General features: G+C 39.1%; 2 protein-coding genes across 2 annotated transcripts; one reads left to right on the top strand and one right to left on the bottom strand.

Annotated features, from left to right (window-relative positions):
• The first annotated feature begins 5,252 nt into the window (after positions 1 to 5,252).
• On the top strand, positions 5,253 to 8,402 carry LOC146676849 (uncharacterized). The gene is made up of 5 exons (XM_085383974.1): positions 5,253 to 5,274; positions 6,557 to 6,724; positions 6,946 to 6,974; positions 7,088 to 7,195; positions 7,754 to 8,402. Exons 1-5 carry the CDS (start codon positions 5,253 to 5,255, stop codon positions 8,189 to 8,191), a joined length of 765 nt encoding a protein of 254 aa, XP_085240100.1. The 3' UTR covers positions 8,192 to 8,402.
• Positions 8,309 to 10,592, bottom strand: LOC146676848 (uncharacterized). Its single transcript, XM_085415500.1, has 6 exons — positions 10,392 to 10,592; positions 10,154 to 10,290; positions 10,005 to 10,070; positions 9,771 to 9,817; positions 9,457 to 9,605; positions 8,309 to 8,738 (listed from the first exon to the last, which is right to left on the bottom strand). Exons 1-6 carry the CDS (start codon positions 10,525 to 10,527, stop codon positions 8,416 to 8,418), a joined length of 858 nt encoding a protein of 285 aa, XP_085271626.1. The 5' UTR covers positions 10,528 to 10,592; the 3' UTR covers positions 8,309 to 8,415.
• Between the last annotated feature and the right edge of the window lie 12,325 nt (positions 10,593 to 22,917).

Below are 22,917 nucleotides of genomic sequence, written 5' to 3'. Positions count from 1 at the left end.
TTTTGGCTGGACACTGTACAGTGCACATGTTGTGCATTCATAAAATGTTTAGACTCTTTTACTTTGTCTGCATTTTATGTCAGAAGCTGTGCTTAATTTTTTTCCCATAATGAATCTACACACATTACCCCATACTGTGCTTACCCCTATTTGACACTCATCAACAGAATATGCACTAATACACTACAGATATAAAGTATAAAACTGAAGTTTTTAGCCTTTAGGATAGCATGGCTTTTTATGCACTAAGTGAAAGCATAAGCATCTGTCTTTAACTTGTGAAATATGAATCTTTTTGATGATAAAAATGCAATTACAATTCAGTATTCAGTAAGTCCTGGATTATCATGTTACTATTAGCAGTGCAGGGCACAGCAGTATTCTTGAGAAAAGAGAAGTGTTAGCCAAGCATAAACTAGTAGCAGACTTATAAGAAGAAGAAAAAGAATAATTTAAAATCAAGTCTACATAGAAAGTTTTACAACACTAGAGAAGTCTTTCGAATGAGTTCAAATGACAAACCCCCTTACTCTGTTTCAATTAAATATCTGGAGCAGACAATGAGTTCTCAGGCTGTGTTTCACTTTCAAGCAAAAGTCATTAAATGAATGGAAGAATTCATGGTTACCACTGAACTCTATAGCCTTGGAGCCCTTCGACTGAACCCCACTGAATAAGACTTCAGAAAGAGTTCAATCGTTTTAGACTGTGTGAAATGAGCAAACTGCTTTTTCATATCAAGAGATTTTCTATCCTCTCCATACAGACCCATGATTTTGAGTGCCACAGGAAAAAAAACTTCTAATTTCACTTGTAGAATTACATCCTCTAGAACCTATAATTACTATAATCTCTTGAGGCCAGAAATGGTTTCTCCCAAACCATTAACCTTGGGCACCTAAGCCTCTGCTGCAGTATTTATACCTTTATTTTTCAAGGTTAATTGTTTTGCTGACCAAACATACTCTTTATCAGCACTCTCCTCCTGAACATACTGCCATGTAGTCTTTATTTTACCCCTCGCAGCCAGCTGTAAACGAAATGGGCTTTACAGCTGTGATTTCAAAATGGCCGATCAAGGGTTTTAATCAATCCACTGTATGTGTTGCCATCATTGTTGCAGTTAGAACAAAGATTTGATTAATCATTCTAAATGTAAGTTGTACCTGCATGTCTCAACACTGTACGCTTCTTTATCACAACGGTGAGTTGAATTATTTGACTATTCATCTGACTCTTGCTTCATGCCATCATATTTATTCTTCTGGCCCGCAGTGTATCTTCGCAGTTCATGAATGATGTGAAACTCTGACGTTTCAGTTTAGCCTAACTCAAATAGCCATGTTGCATTCTTATTTATTTTAACTTACACCAGCCAATCCAGATGTGTTGACTCCTCCAGATGCATCTTAAAATGAAATTAATCTCTGGGGATTTCCATGTAGAGATGAGTTGTCCATCTGCCATCGGAAATGTGCTTTATCAATCAAAACCACCATACTAATGATCATCTAGCAGAAGCTCCAGCAGTGGGGAATTGTAGTCCCCCTGGCGCAGTCATTTGCGTCGATCTATGACCACAAGCGCATTTGGCCTCCTCTGCAGCCCTAATGGCTGTGCTGCTTTGTCGCCCGCCGATCTGCTCTCCTCAGCTAAGATTAATTTTCCCCTTCACTGTTGAAGTTGAAGTGCCTGACAGTGTTTTCTATTTATCCCCAAATGAGGAGGAGCCAAAAAGAGTGGAAGCATGCAGAAATCATATATTGGAGTGGGAGCACTTTAAAAAAAGCAATGAAAAAGTGGCCAAGATAACATGTAATTAGGGCTGCCACAAACAATTATTTTGATAGTCGACTAGTCACCGATTATTTTTGTGATTAGTCGACTAATCAGATCATCATCCATTGGACGTAAAACGTACAGCTTATTGCACCAGCAGCATCTGCTCTTATACAGTGGGGCAAAAAAGTATTTAGTCAGCCACCGATTGTGCAAGTTCCCCCACTTAAAATGATGACAGAGGTCAGTAATTTGCACCAGAGGTACACTTCAACTGTGAGAGACAGAATGTGAAAAAAAAATCCATGAATTCACATGGTAGGATTTGTAAAGAATTTATTCGTAAATCAGGGTGGAAAATAAGTATTTGGTCACCTCAAACAAGGAAAATCTCTGGCTCTCACAGACCTGTAACATCTTCTGTAAGAAGCTTTTCTGTCCCCCACTCGTTACCTGTATGAATGGCACCTGTTTGAACTCATCATCTGTATAAAAGACACCTGTCCACAGCCTCAAACAGTCAGACTCCAAACTCCGCCATGGCCAAGACCAAAGAGCTTTCGAAGGACACCAGGAAAAGTATTGTAGACCTGCACCAGACTGGGAAGAGTGAATCTACAATAGGCAAGCAGCTTGGTGTGAAAAAATCAACTGTGGGAGCAATCATCAGAAAATGGAAGACATACAAGACCACTGATAATCTCCCTCGATCTGGGGCTCCACGCAAGATCTCATCCCGTGGGGTCAAAATGATCATGAGAACGGTGAGCAAAGATCCCAGAACCACACGGGGGGACCTGGTGAATGACCTGCAGAGAGCTGGGACCAAAGTAACAAAGGTCACCATCAGTAACACACTACAACGGCAGGGAATCAAATCCCGCAGTGCCAGACGTGTTCCGCTGCTGAAGCCAGTGCATGTCCAGGCCCGTCTGAAGTTTGCCAGAGAGCACATGGATGATACAGCAGAGGATTGGGAGAATGTCATGTGGTCAGATGAAACCAAAGTAGAACTTTTTGGTATAAACTCAACTCGTCGTGTTTGGAGGAAGAAGAATACTGAGTTGCATCCCAAGAACACCATACCTACTGTGAAGCATGGGGGTGGAAACATCATGCTATGGGGCTGTTTTTCTGCCAAGGGGACAGGACGACTGATCCGTGTTAAGGACAGAATGAATGGGGCCATGTATCGTGAGATTTTGAGCCAAAACCTCCTTCCATCAGTGAGAACTTTGAAGATGAAACAAGGCTGGGTCTTCCAACATGACAATGATCCAAAACACACCGCCCGGGCAACAAAGGAGTGGCTCCGTAAGAAGCATTTGAAAGTCCTGGAGTGGCCTAGCCAGTCTCCAGACCTCAACCCCATAGAAAATCTGTGGCGGGAGTTGAAAGTCCGTGTTGCTCGGCGACAGCCCCAAAACATCACTGCTCTCGAGAAGATCTACATGGAGGAATGGGCCAAAATACCAGCTACTGTGTGTGCAAACCTGGTAAAGACCTATAGTAAACGTTTGACCTCTGTTATTGCCAACAAAGGTTATGTTACAAAGTATTGAGTTGTATTTTTGTTATTGACCAAATACTTATTTTCCACCCTGATTTACGAATAAATTCTTTACAAATCCTACCATGTGGATTCATGGATTTTTTTTTCACATTCTGTCTCTCACAGTTGAAGTGTACCTCTGGTGCAAATTACTGACCTCTGTCATCATTTTAGGTGGGGGAACTTGCACAATCGGTGGCTGACTAAATACTTTTTTGCCCCACTGTATAACTATCATTAGCTTTCAGCTTTAAGTGTTTAAGGTCTGTGCTAACTAAAAATAAAGACAAGATGATAGTTTATTAAATTTTAATGAAATTTGCAGATTGTTTCCGTGAAGTTTAATAAACTCCTTGCTATCTAAAATATAACAGGACACCGGAGTATATTCTCCAGCATCTCACACTTCTGATAATCAGCTGTCTGCTTGACATTTATCCAGCTGTGTAAAAACTATAACTTTAATCTCAGCCAAACCGATTTACTCAGGAACAAATAAAATACTAAAAAAGCCAAACAATAACATTTTTAAGTTATCTAAGTGACTTATGTATGTTTAACCTGAGTAGCGAAAGACGGCGGTGGGTTTGAAAACGATTTGCCGGGAGTCCGGTGTTCTCACGGCTCTAGTGACCTTGCCCCCGGCTAGCTATCGAGCTAGTGGGTAACAGACGTCTCCGGAAACGTCGGAGCGCTTTTGAAAATATGCGGTGTCTTGATAAACTGAGCAGATATTTGAGGTTTACACAGCTACATTCTCGCCTGAAAATATGTTAAACGTGTATTTTGTGACCCAAAAAGAATAATAAGAGTAATATTAAAACTAACTAGCTGCCGCCATTGTTGGAAACTGAACTGGGCGCTATGAATTCTGGGAAAGAGCTACTTCTTCTTCTTCGGGGTTTAACGGCAGCTGGCATCCTTGTACATGCAGTGCTGCCATCTTCTGTTTCAGTCCGTTATTACACTCTTAAATCCTACTACTCATTCCTGCGTCTTTTGGGATCTTACAAAGCTTAAAACGACGCGTCGACTATTAAATTAGTCGTCCACAATTTTAATAGTCGACGTAATCGTGACTAGTCGACCAATCGTGGCAGCCCTACATGTAATCGAGGTTGATCAAAGGTTTGTAACGTGCCATGTCATCTGTAAGTTAAAATTGACACTTTACTGAATTTACCGGCATATTTGAAGAAAGAACCAGTGCAAGTACAGAAGTAACTGCTGCTTTCCTGTTATTTATTTATGTGTGTTTTGGTTTAACTGTGACAACCACATAGTGGAAATTAAACCAAAAAAAAACCAAAAAAAAAAACAGGTGTAGAGGTCTTCCTTTGATTTTACTTCTTGGATTTCCATCTCAGTAGTCATGCTTGTACATAACCATGAACCCAATAGTTTATTGTTAAGTGCTGGTTTCTGTTGCGACTCTCATCTCAAACAATACGATTGTCTTTCTGTGCATGTGTGTTTGCCTTCACCACTAGAGTATCAAGTTCTGTTTAACACAGTCGTGTTTTATTTGCGTAAGCAAGACCACAACGATTCTTAAATGCATTAACCTACCTTGATTTCGGTGCACTATAACTCTCTGAAATGTTTTACAAAATGGGCTCAAGCTAATGAGTGTTTATATGAAACAGACAGATGAATAAATGATAAATGAACAATGAATATATAAAACTTTCAAAAAGCTTTTCTTACTCTTTCAGTTGTTCTAAACCCAACCCTTTCAAGACATAAGCTATCACGTCTAATTAAAAAATATATATATATTCTGGGTAGACACTGGTAATTCAAATCAGTGACTATTAATATTTTGCAGTGATAGATTCAAATAGTAACAAGCTATGGCTTCTGCATTTTATTATATTTGTACAAAGAAAAAATGGCTATTTACATATTCTTACCCTGCTAAATGTTGTCGGCAGACATACGAGGTAAGTAAATTGGAAACTGAATCTCTTTTGGGTAACTGTGTTTGTCTCTATGTCATCCCCCTGACTGACTGGTAAACAGTCTAATCTGTAAGGAAGAAATGGATAAATGGATTTTTAGAACGGCAAAAATAAATTCTACATCATGTTTTGCCAACTGCTTAACTTATTGGTGATGTTCAAAGCCTGGGTGATTTATTTTAAAGGTAAAGCAGATGTCTCATTAAAGACTGGTATCCTTATGTTCAGGAGAACGCTTGCCTTGTGTGGGCCATCTGGAATAAGACCAGATTTTCATTACTGTACAGCTATCATGAAAAAGTTTAGCAGTGTTTGAATTCTGTAAGGTGTAACCATATGTCAATGAAACATCTTAGTTTTTTGGTTTCAGTTGCTTGCAGTTTCAGTTGTGGTTTGGCCTCTGTGTTCAGTTGTCCCTGTGTTGTGGTTCATAATGAATTCAGAGAAAGTCAATACTGAGTCTATCATGAGCTGTTTTCAGGGTAGTCAAAACTTCGAAAAAAAAACCTCTCAAACAAAGTTAGGAAAGTCAGGGTCGTTTCTGCCTGTGCATTGAGGGTGGTTTAGTTAACTCATCCTGACTCACTGCATATTGTGTCACACTTGTGATAGTGACTCTGTGGGCTGTTTCACTCAAACTAATTTAGTACTAATCTGCAGTACGGTGTACATTTTAGGACATCGTCAGGTATCAGACAAAAAATTGTCAGGTGTCAGTTGTCAAAAAAAAAATTGTCAGTTGTCAAAAAAAAAATTGTCAGGTATCAGAAAAAAAATTGTCAGGTGTCAGTTGTCAAAAAAAAAATTGTCAGGTATCAGACAAAAAATTGTCAGGTGTCAGTTGTCAAAAAAAAAAAAAAAGACAGGTATCAGAAAAAAAATTGTCAGGTGTCAGAAAAAAAATTGTCAGGTGTCAGTTGTCAAAAAAAAAAAAAAGTCAGGTATCAGAAAAAAAATTGTCAGGTGTCAGAAAAAAAATTGTCAGGTGTCAGAAAAAAAAAATGTCAGGTATCAGAAAAAAAATTGTCAGGTGTCAGAAAAAAAATTGTCAGGTGTCAGAAAAAAAATTGTCAGGTGTCAGAAAAAAAAAATGTCAGGTATCAGAAAAAAAATTGTCAGGTGTCAGAAAAAAAAATGTCAGGTATCAGAAAAAAAATTGTCAGGTGTCAGTTGTCAAAAAAAAAAAGTCAGGTATCAGAAAAAAAGTTGTCAGGTATCAGAAAAAAAATTGTCAGGTGTCAGTTGTCAAAAAAAAAATTGTCAGGTATCAGAACACAAGGTACCAGAAAGAAAATCTTCCTGCAGGTGGCGCTGTTGTCATGTCCCACCCGAATTGATTTCCAAATACGTCATCAACGTGTGACCGTGAGAGAGCGTAAGGTCATTGACCTCACCGGAGTTTTACCGTGGTTCAGGCTCCTAACGACACAAGGTAAGTTTAACTTTTTCTCCCTTTTGTTCATATTTTTGCCACAGTTGTGTTATATTAAGTTGCAGTTATGTTGTGAAAGTTACATATCAGAGACGGAAAGCCAGTTTTGTACGAAACCAAATCAGTACTATTTTTGTCTGGCTAATTCATTCTAGCTAGCGACAGTGGTGAAACGTGATTCAAATTTAAACTGTTCAGTAATTGTTTTGTATACATTTCAGCAAATGGACAAGCTGAAAGCTTACGAGCAGTTGCATTTGAATACTAATCCTATTTGAAGTAATACATTTCCAGTGGTAGACATGTTAGATTGTCACACCTGGCTATGCATTGTTTTATTAATATTATCTATTGTCTTGATAGCTTGAAGGGGATGATGCCGGTTTCATATCACTGGACTTATCCATGGCAGTAGAGTACATCCATGCACAGAGAATCATTCACCAGGATATAAAGCCAGCAAATGTCATGGTAAGCCATATTGTATTTTTCTTTTTCTCCACTTTGTTTTTGAAGATCAAAATAAAAATAGTATATTATTTATTTAACTTTATTCTCTTCAGTCTATTAAACACTACATTTGAACAATGAGAAACTTTTCTGGCATATTCATATAAAGGATTTTTAAGTAAGAAGCCTTACATTGTTTATTTAATAGTCCAATTTTTCTTTAATATGTTGGTTCTTGCACACCTACAAAATTCCCAAACATGTTGTAAGTTTAGGCTTTACAAACTGAAAGTTTCTATTATTTTATTAGTCTGTACCACTTGCTTAAGTGGAATGGGGATTAAAAAATGCACAGGACTATAAAACCGGGTTGGATCATTAACCAATCTGTTAATTTTAATGTTGGGTATAATAAACAATCTCAGAATAAATCTGCAGTGATTGGGTGATCTGGGTGCTAAAAGCTTTGAGGGGTTTTTTTTCCCCCCAATTATGAGCTGTGGTCTTTGGAATGACATTTTTGATAACATTTGTGAAATTTTAGACAACCTGGTAAGTTCTCATATGTATACCTTATAGGTTCACCACCCTTCTAAGAAGGCAGTCCTGACAGACTGGGGCATGGCAAACATAAGAGACACTGTGATGCTTCGTCAAGGGAGTAAGTTCACTGCCCAGGCTACTGGTCCAGCTGGTGGCACATATCTTTACATGGCCCCTGAATGCATACTGATGTTTGAAGAGGCCTCGTTCCAGACAGACATGTGGTCCCTCGGAGCCACATATCTGGAGATCCTGACGGGTTCCGCTCCGTGGATGGTTAAAAAACAAAGAGAACTGGCTGCACTAATGGCCACCAAAACCCCACCACATGCCCTATCACATCTCAGTGACAAAAACAGTTTTCTTGGTGGTTTGGTGAGCTATGACCCAGACTCAAGGCCTTCCGCATCTGATGTTGTTAAGTTTCTCAAGTCAGGCCTTGATCTTACGAGCCGATATGGCTACAAGTGGTAATGTTGCTACAGTCTGCAGTTCAAAAGTCTTTCAATGTGAATTATGTTCTACATTATTGTTAACAAAAGTTGTGGTAAATGAAACACTGAATCATTATGAAAGATGGCACCTTGTCAATTGTATTTCAACATTTTATTGTACATTTTGTTGGTCAGACAGTTTTCAAATTACCTGTTGATTTTAAACAAGGATAAATAAATGTTAACAAACACTGTTGTATGATTTTATTGGTCATTGGAAATGTTTACTGGTGCACCTTCCATCCTCTCTCTCTTCAGAAAGATGTATATGTCATTTGCCTCGGCAAACGTAGAAAGTGTAGGAACTGCATTTCTGTTCATGGCAGTTGTGAGCTCTTGGACTAGCATGAGGTATGCAGCAAGGCAACCATCAGGTGTGCAGGGAAACTGGCTGTTTTCTAAAATGTTCTGGCACATGTCTCTGAATTCCTGGTTTGCTACCAGTGAAGGCTCTTCCCTCTCACAGATTAATTGCTTGGCATAGTCTAAAAGGTCTGGGTCAACAATGTGCAGCACATTGCCATATCCTGCGAATGAAAGACAATATTGAAAAGATGTTCACTTTGAATGTTAAAAATAAATGAATAATGACAAAGCTGTTCTAGAACCTGTATAAGAAGCAGTCAGTGTTTACAGATGTTATTACAGAAACTTAAAGATGGAAATATCACTCAAACATTTAGATAAATTTTTAGTTAAAGGTGTCAATATGAAGCCATTTTAGTATTGACAGTAGAAATTCAGAAATCTCTTATTGTACTACAAGTAGGCTTCTTCGGAAGACACAAAAGAGAAAGCACATTATAACAGTTTTACGCTCATTACACTGGCTTCCAGTATATTTTAGAAAATTCATTTTAAAATTTTAGTAATGACTTTCAATGCTCCGAATCGTGAAGCTCCTGCCTTAATTTCTGATCTTATAGAACCCCACGCTCCCTCTCCCAGCCTGTGATCATCTAATCAATGGCTGTTAGTAGTCCCACCAGAAGACCAGAGGCAATAGATCTTCCAAAGCGGTGGCTCCCAGGTCATGGAATGCTCTGCCTCCATCATTACGTTTCCTTGATTGCATTTATTCTGTATGTTCGATTGTGCTGTTTTATGTTTATCTGTTTTATATTATTGTGAAGCCACTTTGTGGTTTTTATCCTGTGAAGAGTGCTATATCAAAGTAAAAGTAAACTAATGAAAGTTAAAAAACAAACAAAAAAATAAAACCCCACAGGCTTTCAAATGACATACCAGGAGGTGGTGAGGTAAACAGAAGGTCGGGTTTCCCAAATGGACCAGGTGCATTGCGTTGCTTGCGGATGTCATGGGTGTTCCAAACTGTTTGCTCTGTTTTTAAGTCTCTTTGAAGCAGTGGCAAGTGTGAGTACTGCAAGCAGTTGCTATGAAAAAGGAGAATTAAAAAATTAATATGTTCATCTGCTTCTTTGAGGTAGAATAAGTAAAAGCTAAATTTTAATCAGTACTCAAAAAACAAAGGCATTCCTAGACCACATACTTTCATACTGCTGCTTGATTATTTTTCATGTCTAAAAATATTGACTTACATGTGCACAGGATTGTCCAGTTCAAGGATCCCAGACTCCATCATGGCCTACGCATGTTGTTTTGAAAAAGACATAAGTTGTGAAGGTGAGAATTTCATTAGTGAAAAGGTACAGATGTACATAAACACAGATTCTGGCCTTGTGTTTTCAGATAAACTAATCCATCGTATGTTTAACGAAATTTGGATGGCTACTCTTTGTTAATAGGTTTTACAGGTGAAAGATTTGCTTTACCTCAAATGTTGTCAGCCATTTCTTAATCCATGTCCGCTTTAAAATACTGTTGAAACATTCAGCTCTCTAAACAACAGAAACATGACATTATCAGTTTTGTTGTCAGGTTGTTACTTTAGAAATAGTCATTTACCAGCTTAAAGACATACCTGGTTGTGCACTGATGTCCCCATTCTGAAGCACCTCCATGCCTGATTCCCAAGATCTCGCATGTGAAATGCCATCTGCATTTGACCCACAACAAGGTTCTCCTTTCCTCTGTCCCCCCGAATCATTTGAGGACAGCCTAAAGACACAAACTGAAGATAATTAGTGAATGATGAAAAAATAAATTTATTAACAAAATGTAATCTTTTTTAACCCCCCTTTTTTTAGTATATTGCATACCACCCTGTTCTTGAACAGCCTCAAAGAAGTATCTGGCCACAAAGTTTTGCTTGCGGTTGGATGTGCCCACCTTTAGCCATAGAACCTTCCTGGAAAATCTGAAAAGAAAGAAACAGAAAAGTGGCCACTTGTACATATGATTTAATCATGTTTTGGCACTATGTTTGGTTTTTGTTACATTCCCCAAGAGTATGCTGGTTTTCCATTGACAATTTTTTTTCTGATACCTGACAATTTTTTTTTTGACAACTGACACCTGACAATTTTTTTTCTGATACCTGACAATTTTTTTTTTGACAACTGACACCTGACAATTTTTTGTCTGATACCTGACGATGTCCTAAAATGTACACCGTACTGCAGGCTGCTTTCTTCGTTTTTGCCAATACTGTGTCAATAAAATTGCCCTTCCTGAGTTAAAGTGGACATCACTATAGTTACTTACAAGCTTAGCAGTGCCAACAAAGTGTCAGGTTTTCAAGTAATTGAGTAGTTCCTGTGCACCCAGCTTCAGGCGGTGAGTCCATTGTCCTTTGCTTTTCTTTTGTTTTGTCCTCCTGTCTGTTTATGTTTAAATGGAATATTGTTTTCTATCCACATCTGTGTAAACACAGATCAGTTGGTAGCCCATATTTTATTAGTTATTGAAAATACATACAATAATACAAAGACCACAATACTTATTTTATAAAACCTATATAGTCCTTTAAATAATCCATAAACCACACTGCTTTTAGGAAGTGTTACATATTTAATAGGTAATTTATATGGTTTGGGTTCTTTGGTTTACAGGGGGTTGGAAGCCTGTGCCGATGATGAGGCACTGATGGCACAGTAATGAGAGCAAAAGGATACAGACACAGGCCTTGGGGGGACTACGATCAGAAAAACACCAGACAACTCCTCTGTTAATGTGTTTCCTGTGCAACATAAGACAACTAATAAAGCTGAAGAGAAGCGACACCATCTGTGCCCACATTATAGGTGCAAGCCAGAATTCTGTACAGTTGTAAGGGATGGTCTCCATATTGAGGATGTGGTATACGTAGATATTATTGTTAATGCAAAAAATTTTTTTTTCTTAATTTCATTTAAATAGGAGGAGGAGGGATAGAGGAATTGAACTGAATTAGTAAATGTAGAGTATTAGATAGGAGGAAATGTTTTTCTAGAGAAACTGTGGTACTGCATGAGGGAGTCATGAGTGGCAGAGAGGTATCAGAGGGTGGTGCAGGACATGCATGAGGACAGCAAGACAGTGGTGAGATGTGTGGTAGGAGTGAAAGATGTGGTCAAGGTGGGATTTCATCAGAAACTGGCTCTGAGCTCCTTCTTGTTTGCAATGGTGATAAGTTGACACATGAAGTCAAGCAGGGAGTCCATGGGTTAAGATATTTGCAGATGACATTTTGATCTGTAGTGAAAGTAGGGGGAGGTAGGCGAGAGCTTGAAGAGGTGGTGGAGGAAAGAAGAGGAATGAATGTCAGTAGAAAAAAGACAGAATACATGTGTATGAAAGGGGGGGGGGAGCTAGAAAGGGTGGAGTTGTCACAAATATGTGATTGAAAAATGGCATCAAGCCTGGTAGTGCTATAATGTACAGGATGGGGGATTGACAAAAGATGAGTGACAGAGCTGGAGAAGGTAGAATTGAAGATGCTTGGTGACGTGGAAATAAGTGTACTAGAAGGACAACTTGGGTTGAGTGGTTTGGAGAAAAAAAAGTTAGAAAGGCAAGGCAGATGTTGCCAGATCACAACAACAGTTGCCTCAAGCTGCTTTTTATTGTAAGGTAAAGACCCTACAATAACAATAGAATGACGGAAAACTACATCCGCTGCTCTTATTATTTAATGTTTGTTTTGGAACATCAAATAGAAAATGCTACTTTTGCTGCTGAAACATAGTGAATACATAGTGCCCACTACTGGACCGCACTTTGATCCAGAAAATGAAGTCAACTACTGTAGGTGAGGTAAGCAGCTTCACATTTGCTGATGGGTCCCTGTAACTATCTGTTACAATCACTGTTCTTGTTTAAGCCTTCAAACACACTGCCTATACGTATTTGTTAGCCACAGACTATAAAGTAAGATTGTGTCTTAGTTTCTTGCTAGTGTAAACACATCTCATGTATACAAAGGATGTTGTGGTATATAAACACGTGTTTGTCTTTTATTGCTCTACTTGACTAGTTGCAGGTTATTGACTGAATTTAAAGGAGCTTTCATATTTGCATTTTTATTCTTATATTTGATATATTCTAGCTTCACTTCTCTCTAGTACCAGCTATAAACTTTAACATTATCAAACAGCTGCATATGGAGTTGTGCTATATAATGTTTTTTTCCATCATCGTTATTGTGTTTATTTGTTTATATTTTTTAGTTTCACTCCTGTTCAATTGTGTATGGTGGTGCAGCATAAATAAAGCTCTTGGACCTTGGACGAAATAAGAAATATTCTTTGCAGCAACTGAGAAAAAAAAGGACCAAGAAACTATATTCTATTTTTATTAGAGAATAGGATATTGGGGAGAGCTAAGCCAGCAGGTGAGTGAGTCAGATGATGTGCAGAGAATAGCAATTCCTCCTCTATATTAGATCTTAATTCTTAAGTAGGTAATGAACTTATAGTGGGGTTATTGTGACACAGTCTAAACAGTATCAGTATAATTTTTTTTTTTTAAGTTTGACTTTGACTGATACCTGGCATGGCTGATATTGTGCTGTTTCCTGTCCCTTTAAAGTGGCATGTGGAGTTTTTGTGGCCTGGTAACTGCTGATGTTAGCAGTCCACTTAGTCATGTACTAGGTCAGTCAGGAAAACGGCTACAGAGAATTTAAAGGCTGAGAGAAATGAAAAAAAAAAATCCCAAACATTCACATTATCTTAGTGCATGTGCGGTTGGGACCGTTCTGCAATAGGAAAAAAACCTAAATGCAAATGCAGCTAGGAAGCGTTCTAAAGGGGAGGTGAATTTAAACACTTTCTTGCCAGATGCTGAAAAGGTATAATTACGTAAGGCACCACTAAGTGTAAATATGTCATCACGACCCCTGAAAGTAACCATTACAGCAATTTCAACACTTACTTACTATCATACTGATGGTAAGCATGCTTTTTTAGATAAATCCCTGATTTATCTTAGCCTTATTAATGCTAACACTGTGTCGGTTTGGAAGTGACATCAATCAAAGCCCTTAAACACGACTAAAATATTTGTCATTCACCAGTCTATGAATATTTTTTTCATTTTAAGAAAAGTTCTTGGCTAAAAAGCTGAATTATATGAGACTGATAAAAGCTAAATTAATAATCCTCTCAAGTGAGGGTAAATTAAGAAACAAAGGCAGATACGGGATACAAACTGAATAAAGTAAAAATGCACCTTTAATGGTGCATTTTTACTTTAATAAAGGTCCAAACAAAAGTCAATATAAAAGAACAGAAACATAATCAGGGAGAAAAAACAGCTGGCAACAGTATGATAACACAAAAAACAAACTGAGGCTTTAAATAGACACATGATGTAATTAGGGGAATGGGAAACTGGGCTACATGGCTGAAACTAATCACAAATAAGAAAGCAGGGGAACCAAAACTAAACACAACACACACAAGGACAAGCGCTACCAAAAATGAAACAGACCAAATGTTGGGCACACAAGCAGGAAAGAACACTGAAACTTAGAATACTAAATTACAAAACTGAGAATAAAATCATGAGGAGAAATAAGCTAGAGTAGAAAACTCGAAATGACCAGAACAAACAAAGCAGAAAATATATAATAGAAAAACAAAACTAAAAATTTAAACTCACAATGGTAGAAAACATGGTTCTGGCTCCAGACTTGTAAAACATTAAAACTGCTTGCAATTTACTTTGTAGCCCCCTTATAGTGCTAAAACAGTCCCTTTTTTGTCCAGTTCCACCTTTAAGCCATTTATGCTGTAGGTTCTGGGCTTAACTTCCATAGATGCACATTCCATAGATGCACTTCTGGATTATGGTTTAGGGAATTTTGGAGGAGAAGTCAACACTTTGAGGCAGGGTCATGGTCTGTGGGTTTATTTTGTGAGATTTGAGGTTTTGTTTTATCTTTGTAGTTTTTGGTTATTAATGTTATAAAAGAAAATCTTCTGTTCTCAGTGTTATTGCTAGGTTTGTAGTTATCAGTCATTTCTTCACTTTTGAGCTTTCACTCATATTTTAGTAGTATTTTTCTCTGTGGTTCCTTTTTTCTGCCCTACTATGTCTTCCCCCTGTGTCAAGTGTTTTCTTGTGTCTGTGTTTCCCTCTTTAGTTATTGTTATTTATTTCCTCTTTTACTTTACTAGTATGTATCTAATCCTGTCATTCCAGAGTCACAGTGCCTGTTTACCTGGTGTTTTCCTGTTTACCCCTTTTTTTCCATCTGTCCTCAACTTCTAACCCTCCACATGAGTCTACAAACTCTGCAGCAATGACACCTTCATGTCTTAGTCAGTGTATATTTTCAGCAGTTTACAGCTGGGCTGATCCCCAATCTCTTCAGTGCCTAAGCGGGTAGATGATCTTGGGTAGATGCTGAACCCGAAACAGTATGAGTGCGAGTTTATAGAAGAAAGAGCAAAGTATTAATAAATAAAAAGCGCCCTGTTTGATCTTGTCTGTGTGAGGCCCTCAGTGTAAAACACTAACTGGTCAATAAGACAAGTAAGAATGACCCACAATGTTTATTTCTCATACACATTAATGAGCCTTGACTGTTCATGACCCTGTCAAACCTTCAAAAGTCGTTCTTGTGCAAACCACTTTGGTATATGCTAACTGCTCCATTTCAGAAAAACCCCACAAGACCTCCCTTTTTGGAAATTCTCTGACCCAGCTGTCTAGCCATCACAATTAGGCTCTTGTCAAAGTCGATCAGGTCATTATGCTTGTCCATTTTTCGTGCTTCAACACATCAGTTTCAAGAAATGACTGTGCACTCGCTGCCAAATATATTCCACCCCTTGACAGGTGCCACTGTAACAAGATAATCAATGTTATTCACTTTACTTGTCAGTGGTTTTAATGATGGTTGATCAGTGTATACTCAAATAAATGAGGAAAAACACATACTCATGAACTGAGAGTGGACATACTCGTTAATTCAAAGTGGGCACATTTGGGAGACAGGCTGCATTTTTAATTTAAATCTCACATACAGAGTGCAAAAAGCGATGTGACAAGCACCATTTACAGATCAAAACATTATCTTGACAAAAAATGTCCATCCTGAGTGACTTTCAAATCGTCAAGTGAAAATGTTGTCAGATTATTAGAGGTAGATGTTTAAAATGAGGAGACGATCCTGTTTACTCACTGGCAAAGTGCCTCTAAACTTGTAATACCTCACTTCCCGTGATATAACAATAATTTCTTAATGGTTTAAAGTGCTGCGGACATGATGTAAACATGTTTACATACATATAACTCCCATAGATGTTATGTGAGAAAATATGATGAAAATGAAAAATGCTTGTATTTGTTGTGGCACAACTGCAGTACACCTTTGGCATAATGGTACTGTTTGTCTTTCACTATATGAGAATGTTTCTTTTATTTGTAGAGTCACATGACCAGCATGGCATTGACTGATACATTTTCTCTGATCTGCGAAAAGGTTGCTTATTCAGTCTTAGGTCACCTAATCTACATAAGTATATACACATGCAAACCTTGAGAAGTTTGAATATTGGCGGACTTTTGTAATTACTCAAAAGATTATGTTCAAAACCTTGTGTCGTCTTATCACATTCATTTCACCCAGAGTATATAATTTGACTTTAGAGACTGAAGGCTATATAAGTTTAAAGAATAGAAACATTTGTAGCCAAGCAGTGGCTAGATGTGAATGGGCTGACCTTAAATTTTGCAACCATTGTGACTTACAGAGTAAGAATTTAAATTATTTGCCATTGCACTGACTTTTGGTATTCAAAGAAACATCTTTCAAACTACCAAATGATCATTTTCAGCATAGCAGACTGTCATATTTCCCACAGGATAAAATGCTGACTTTGGTGTTCCTAAAGTGGATTGAGTAAGAATTCCAATATCAGGCTGTGTGATGCTTGATTCTTTGACAAACTACTAACATTAGCAGATCCTAGGCCTCAGTCACACAAGCCTAGAGAGTGCCTGCCAGTTGGTGAATGGTTGGTGGACATTGCTGTGTGTGCTAAAAAAGTTGCACCGTTTTGAATCAAGTGATAAGGCACAACTTTTACTTTGAAGGTGGCTAATAAAGCATGCACAAAGAGGGTTTTGGCACAGTACCTGTTTTATGATTAATTCCACCCAGCGATGGCCATCAGCAACCACCCACCGCTGGTTGGGGGATAAACATTTTTTCTTAGTAGCCTGTGATCATCAGGGTGTCTCTGACCAGTATCTAGAGCGATGACTAATTGAACAGTTTATGAGTAATAGTCTGTGAACTGACCTGAATCATCTTCATTTTATTTTTTTTAATAAGCAAAGTGATTTTTAATTTCTACTTTTTTCCCATTATGTGTTATTATCCACAGGAAATAACTGTTTTTGCGTAGTTGACACATCAATGACTAGTTTCTTCTTCTTTTTTTTGTCTGTTTTTGTTCTTCAGTCTGGATTACAATACTTTCTTGCACAAAGTAATGTTTCAAATGAAGTACACCTTGCCTTTTCAACCTTCAGTCAATATTTTTTTCTGCAATTCCAATATATTCTTTAGGCCATTCATTTGAATATTTATTAGAGGTAATAGAAAATAGAGAATTCCCCACTGCTTGCAGATCTGCATCTTAATCGAGGTCATGCCATAGTTTGGCATTTCCTTTAGTGCTTAATAATATAAGTGTTCCCACAGCTTTTGAGGGCTCGACCAGAAACTCTGTATAGAAATGACCAATTGTGTGCTGCCAAATACTAATAATATATTTAAACAGTTGTTTTAAATGAGACAAGGTCGCATTCAGAATGTATTTTGCTTTTATTTTATTAGGTTCTGTGATAGTATATGAGCTTTGGTATTACAAAATTACAATTTTATATTGTTGGGCATCCATGTTGAAGATGGTCAAAAGTTCAAATATTGAGGTCAGTGTATCAGCAAACCTCTGAAGACTTATGCTCAGGCGTCAGAAAGCTTCAAACACGCAGTTTCAGACAGTTTCACGTAGTTTTGTCTGCCCTTGGCTGCAAAAAGAACTAGAATAACTGTGAATAATGCAAAGCAACTCTAGTAGAATCTAAGAATAAAAATATGGAGCTGGGAATGAGCACAACACATTTCATTTATGGCCTGCTAAGCCTAAGTCAAAAGGTTGTTTCTGTTTTTCCATAACAGCATTCTTATACTGACCTTCAGTGTGAGCTTATATATCATCTATAAATCTGGTTAATAGTGAGTAGAATGAAAATAAATATGTTTCCCCAATACCTGACCAGCATGGATTAGCTTTTCATGAACAGCTCATGTATATATTAATATCATGTGAAACATGCATATTCGTCTTTTAGAAAAAGGGTTCATCATGTTATTTATACCATGTGTACTGCATCATTGACTCTTGGAAGCCAAACTGTATAATGGAATGATTTCCTGAAGCAAGTATTGATTGTATTATTTTTTTATGTTTTATTTTCTTTAAGCAAAAAAAATAAATAATAAAATTGCATGTTGACCATTTCAGCTGCTTGCTTTTCAGAAAAAGCTTTTCTTTTAATATAATTATTTATTAACAAATGTCTTTTGCAACTGTTTGCTTGCTTCTGACCACTGGAGAATTTTAAAAGCAAATATGATCTATATTAGATCTGTTTTTAAGGGTGACTCTTTTCTGTAGCTCATTTCCAAGTTGTATGAATGAAGATTTTCAAGATTATTTTGGGGTTTTTTTTACACCTTAAAAATATTCAAATGAAGCTTAACCAGCCTCTTACCAAGTCATTCAGAAGGTTCTGAAACTGCTTTTCTAACATAATTCAGCCTTTGAAAGCAATAATTATTCTCAATTAATTACAGTTTCAGCACCATAAGCTTTGAGATTGTGCGTTGGTCTGTCAGTTTCCAGGTTCTGCGGTCCTCAGTGTCCCTTATTAAGCCTGTTAGATTTAAATTGCTCCACATATGAAGACTTTTGAGAAAGTAATAGCAAAATGAGACCTTTCACCTTGGACTGATGGAAGAAATTAATTCTGACCTAAAATAACTACATTTGATTGACAGGTTAATTGAAGATCACTTCCCACCATGTGCCAATGTGGTGGAGTATTCAGGATAAACCATAAACATTACATAGTATAGTATTTATATAGTGTATATTGTTATTATCTGTGGATTTAGATAACTGCGCACTTCAGAGTTTTTTCAGCATCAGACTAAATCTGAACTCTGATCACTTAACTGCTTGAATATTTCAAATATTTTCAACCTGGATAAAATAATTATAATTATAATTATTATTTTAGAAAATAACATCACTGTCTGGAAAAGTAGCTCCACCAACAAGCTGTACGAGTATTTACAATCCATCACTTACAGTGCACTCACTATATGGCAACGAGTCACTCTTGCAGAGCTTTGTGTACTCCCATTCTCATTTTATAGCACGGTGGCACGGTGGTTAGCACTGTTGCCGCACAGCAAGAAGGTCCTGAGTTCAATTCCAACATCAGGCCGGGGTCTTTCTGTGAGGAGTTTGCATGTTCTCCCCGTGTTTGCGTGGGTTCTCTCCGGGTACTCCGGCTTCCTGCCACTGTCCAAAGACATGCAACTTGTGGGGATAGGTTAATTGGATAATCCAAATTGCCACTAGGTGTGAATGTGCGAGTGAATGTGAGTGTGAATGGTTGTCTGTCCCTGTGTGTTAGCCCTGCGACAGACTGGCGACCTGTCCAGGGTGTACCCCGCCTCTCGCCCTATGACAGCTGGGATAGGCTCCAGCGCCCCCCTGCGACCCTGAAAAGGATAAGCGGAAGCAAATGGATGGATGGAACATCAAAATTTGGGGGAAAGGGGGGGAAAACACATTACAGCCCACTTTCAGTGTTCATAAACTAACTTTATAGCCTGTATTTCTTTTGGGACTGTGACTGTATGCAAGTGGAATGAGGGATGCAGTCCATTTCTAGCAATTCTAAATATGTACTCTTTTACAGTATGTACCAGTATACGCCAGTTGCTTTGTCACATTTAGTCCCAGAGAAAATAGTTCATACTGTCACCTATAAATGTGGTGAAATTCCAAGTGCAGGTATCTGACATGTGGTACAATTTAATAAAAATCAGGATTCCACCGAGTGAAATATGTAATGCTATTGCACATTCAGTGGCGTGCACTGGTTTTCATCAACTAAAGCACATCCTACTTTCTCATTTTTTTTGTAATTTCCAGAGCTAAGAACTCCCTGTCCAAGTACCACAATGTATGATTTCGCACTTTAACAGTTATTTGAAAGACATCAAAAGAGATGTAACTGAATTTCTGGACAGGACAGATAGGCCCAGTGGATGGATTTTTTTTAAGGCGATAAAACATATGTGTATCTCCCAGTTCTTCTTAGAGTCTGTGTAACAGAGTCATAAATAACATTGTTATAATTACACAAAATGTGTTCTAAACCCCCAAACTTCTCCTTTTATACCTGACTTTTAGGACCTCCAAGCCTGTAGTTGTGTTCATTATCAGTTAGAGCCCCTCCTCATTCTTTTCTTCTTCTTTGGTGCAATACTATAAATACAGTGTACCCCTTTTGCCTCTCCCCTTTTTCTACAATTCCCCTGTGGGAGAGGAGCTGGAGTGGGCAAATTATTTACTTGGAGGTCTTTCTTTCTTTTACCTTTTTTATCAGACACAACGCAGAATCACACCGGTTACACTTGGTGCCGTGACCCGTCACATCGCCAATCCGCGATCCACCCCTCCTCCTTCTGCTGCCGCTGTTTTCCCGCCTCCTCTCTACCAGCTGGGTGCCAGAATCCTGTGCCCTGCGCTTTGACTCACAGGTTTTTATATCGCGTGTGTGATCGATGCCCCGTAATTTGGCTTGCAGGCATCTCTGTCACGTGTGAACTTAAAGGGCAAATACGTAGGTGATCATTTCTGTCACTGTTTCATATTGTTGCCTCAAATTATACAGGCGCGGATTGTAATTTTTTTTTCTCTATTGATATTGGCTTTTACAGCCTGTTTTAATTGAGAGGAGAAAACAACATTTTATTTTCTATGGTGTTTTGATTCTTTGATGTTTTTTTTCTTCTCCCCACATTTCATTGTTTTGTGAAGTTTTGCATAATTGTGTGTGGGGGTTAGGCTCGTTTTTTTTTTGCTGTTGAACAGTGATATCTCACTTGGGCCAACATGTTAAGTGAGGAAACTGTGGATAGCGCTTTGCCTGATCTGTTCTCTGCGGGGAGTAATATGACCTTTGGTTTGGGGAGGGGTCATCAGATTGCTCCAAAGTTTTTTGGGAGGGGTAGGCCAGTAGTCCCGGGTATTGGTGCCCACACTGTAGACCAGCCAGTGATGCACTCACCATTAATGCCAGCAGCTAGCTCCACACCAGCTGCTTGCGAACGCCAAACACACACCCAGGCTGTCACTAGTGACATGTTGAGCAGCTTGATCACTGACTTAGCAAAGCAAATTGGGGAAAATATCACATCCTCTCTTAACTCTATGCACCAGCCAGCCCCCACCCAGCCACAGTCTTCCCAGAATGTGCCCTCGAGCTGCAATGACCAGTCCCAGCTGAAGGTTGTTGTTCAGTCAGACACCAAAGCTCCACCATACTTCAAGGGTGACAACACAGATCTATTTCCCATCGGTGAATGGGAGGACATGATGAGATGTTATCTGCACAGAATCAGCTGTGACACAGATGAAGAAATGTTTGCCATATTAATGTCTAGACTAACTGGCAAAGCCAGAGATGTGGTCAAGGTGTCACTTCGTTGCCGCCCTGAGTTGAATCGGAATGATCCTATTACTGCTGTGTTTGACATACTGAGGTCTAACTTCAGCGACTTGACATATTCCAGCCTGCCCATGAAAGATTTCTACAGTACTGTGCCACGTCCAGGTGAGAACGCCATGGATTACTGGATCCGGTTGAACAAGTCTATTGATGCTGCTGATGAGTGTCTCCGCAGGCGCGGCAAGATGGTAGAGGACCCCAGTAGTGAGGTTGTTTCGATGTTCATTAATCACTGTCCTGACCACAGTCTTACGTTGTCTTTTCAACTGAAGGCCCCTGAGGAGTGGACTGCAGCTGAGGTTCAGAGCCGTCTGGACAACTATGTGAGGAAAATGAGACAGTCTAGTGTTTTGTCTCATAATACAGCAAGTCTGTCCATCCCGCATCAGAGCCCTGTCGCTGTTAACAGCCAGCCCCACTCCAGCGGTGCTCAAGCAGTCCCAGTAACACATGAGCCAGCCTCGTATCCTATGCCCTCTGTTCCCTCTGCAGCCACATGTCAGCCTCTCTCTTCTGATGGCATGGTAAGTGTGCAGCAGCCCTCTGCTTGTCCTCCTTTGACTCTACATGTCATGCCCCCATCTTTGCCAGTTTCTGGCCCTCCTCCAGCTGAGCCAGGTGTTCAACAGATGGTAGCACTGTTTGACAAGGTTCTGTCCATGTGCACTGCATCACTAGCCACTGGTCCTAGGTGCCCACAACCCACAGGTCATTCCCATGGGCACCGCAATGCTCATCGTGCTTCGTGCAGAGTGTGTGGCTCACATGAACACACAACCCATGTGCATTGTAGGCTGTACAAGCTATGCCACAGCTGCTTTGACCCTGGACACATGAGGCGTGAATGCCCACAGTTGCACCAGAAACCAAGCGTTTCAGTCCCTCCTCCCACCGATGCTGCTTTAAACTAGCCAGCCCATGTAACGAGAGGGGTAGCATGGGCAGTGTTGATGAAACCCTCAGAAATGCAACAGACCCAGAAGCCATATATGTTAACTGCTGTAGTAGCCTCTCTGATGAGAAGACTGTTATTATGGGTTCACAAAGAGTTGGCAGGGCTAGTGAGTTGTTTTACACTCCAGTGTCGGTCAGTGGCCGGTGTTCCCTGACAAGCATGCTTGATTCAGGAAGTATGTCATGCACACTAAGTGAAGAGGCTGATAGCAAGCTAAGAGCCGCTGGTGTTGCTCTGATTCCGCAGCATATCCCTGAAAATGTGGTGCTGGTTGGTTGCGGTGGCCTTCTCACACAACCGAAATGCATCTATGATTTGGACATTGAAGTATATGGGACTAGGTTTCTTGTACCAACATTTGTGGTTCCTGGGCAAAAAGATGAGCTCATCGTGGGGAGCAATGTGATCCGGCCCATCATTCAGAAGATGAAGGCTGATACAAAGTACTGGGAGCTTATTAACTCCAATTACACTGGCACTGATTGTGAAGACTTCCTGCAGTTGCTGAGCTGTATCTCACGGTGGTCTGCTCCTGTGTTGCCAGATAAAGTAGGTACAGTCAGGTTGCGGAAGAGTGTCAC

This window comes from Rhamphochromis longiceps, linkage group LG2 (assembly GCF_057381845.1).
Source record: "Rhamphochromis longiceps isolate RC_006_pf linkage group LG2, R_longiceps_female_GT1.1, whole genome shotgun sequence".
Taxonomy (NCBI): domain Eukaryota; kingdom Metazoa; phylum Chordata; class Actinopteri; order Cichliformes; family Cichlidae; genus Rhamphochromis; species Rhamphochromis longiceps.
Note: the sequence above shows the minus strand (reverse complement) of the source record. Positions and strands in the feature narration are given on the sequence as shown.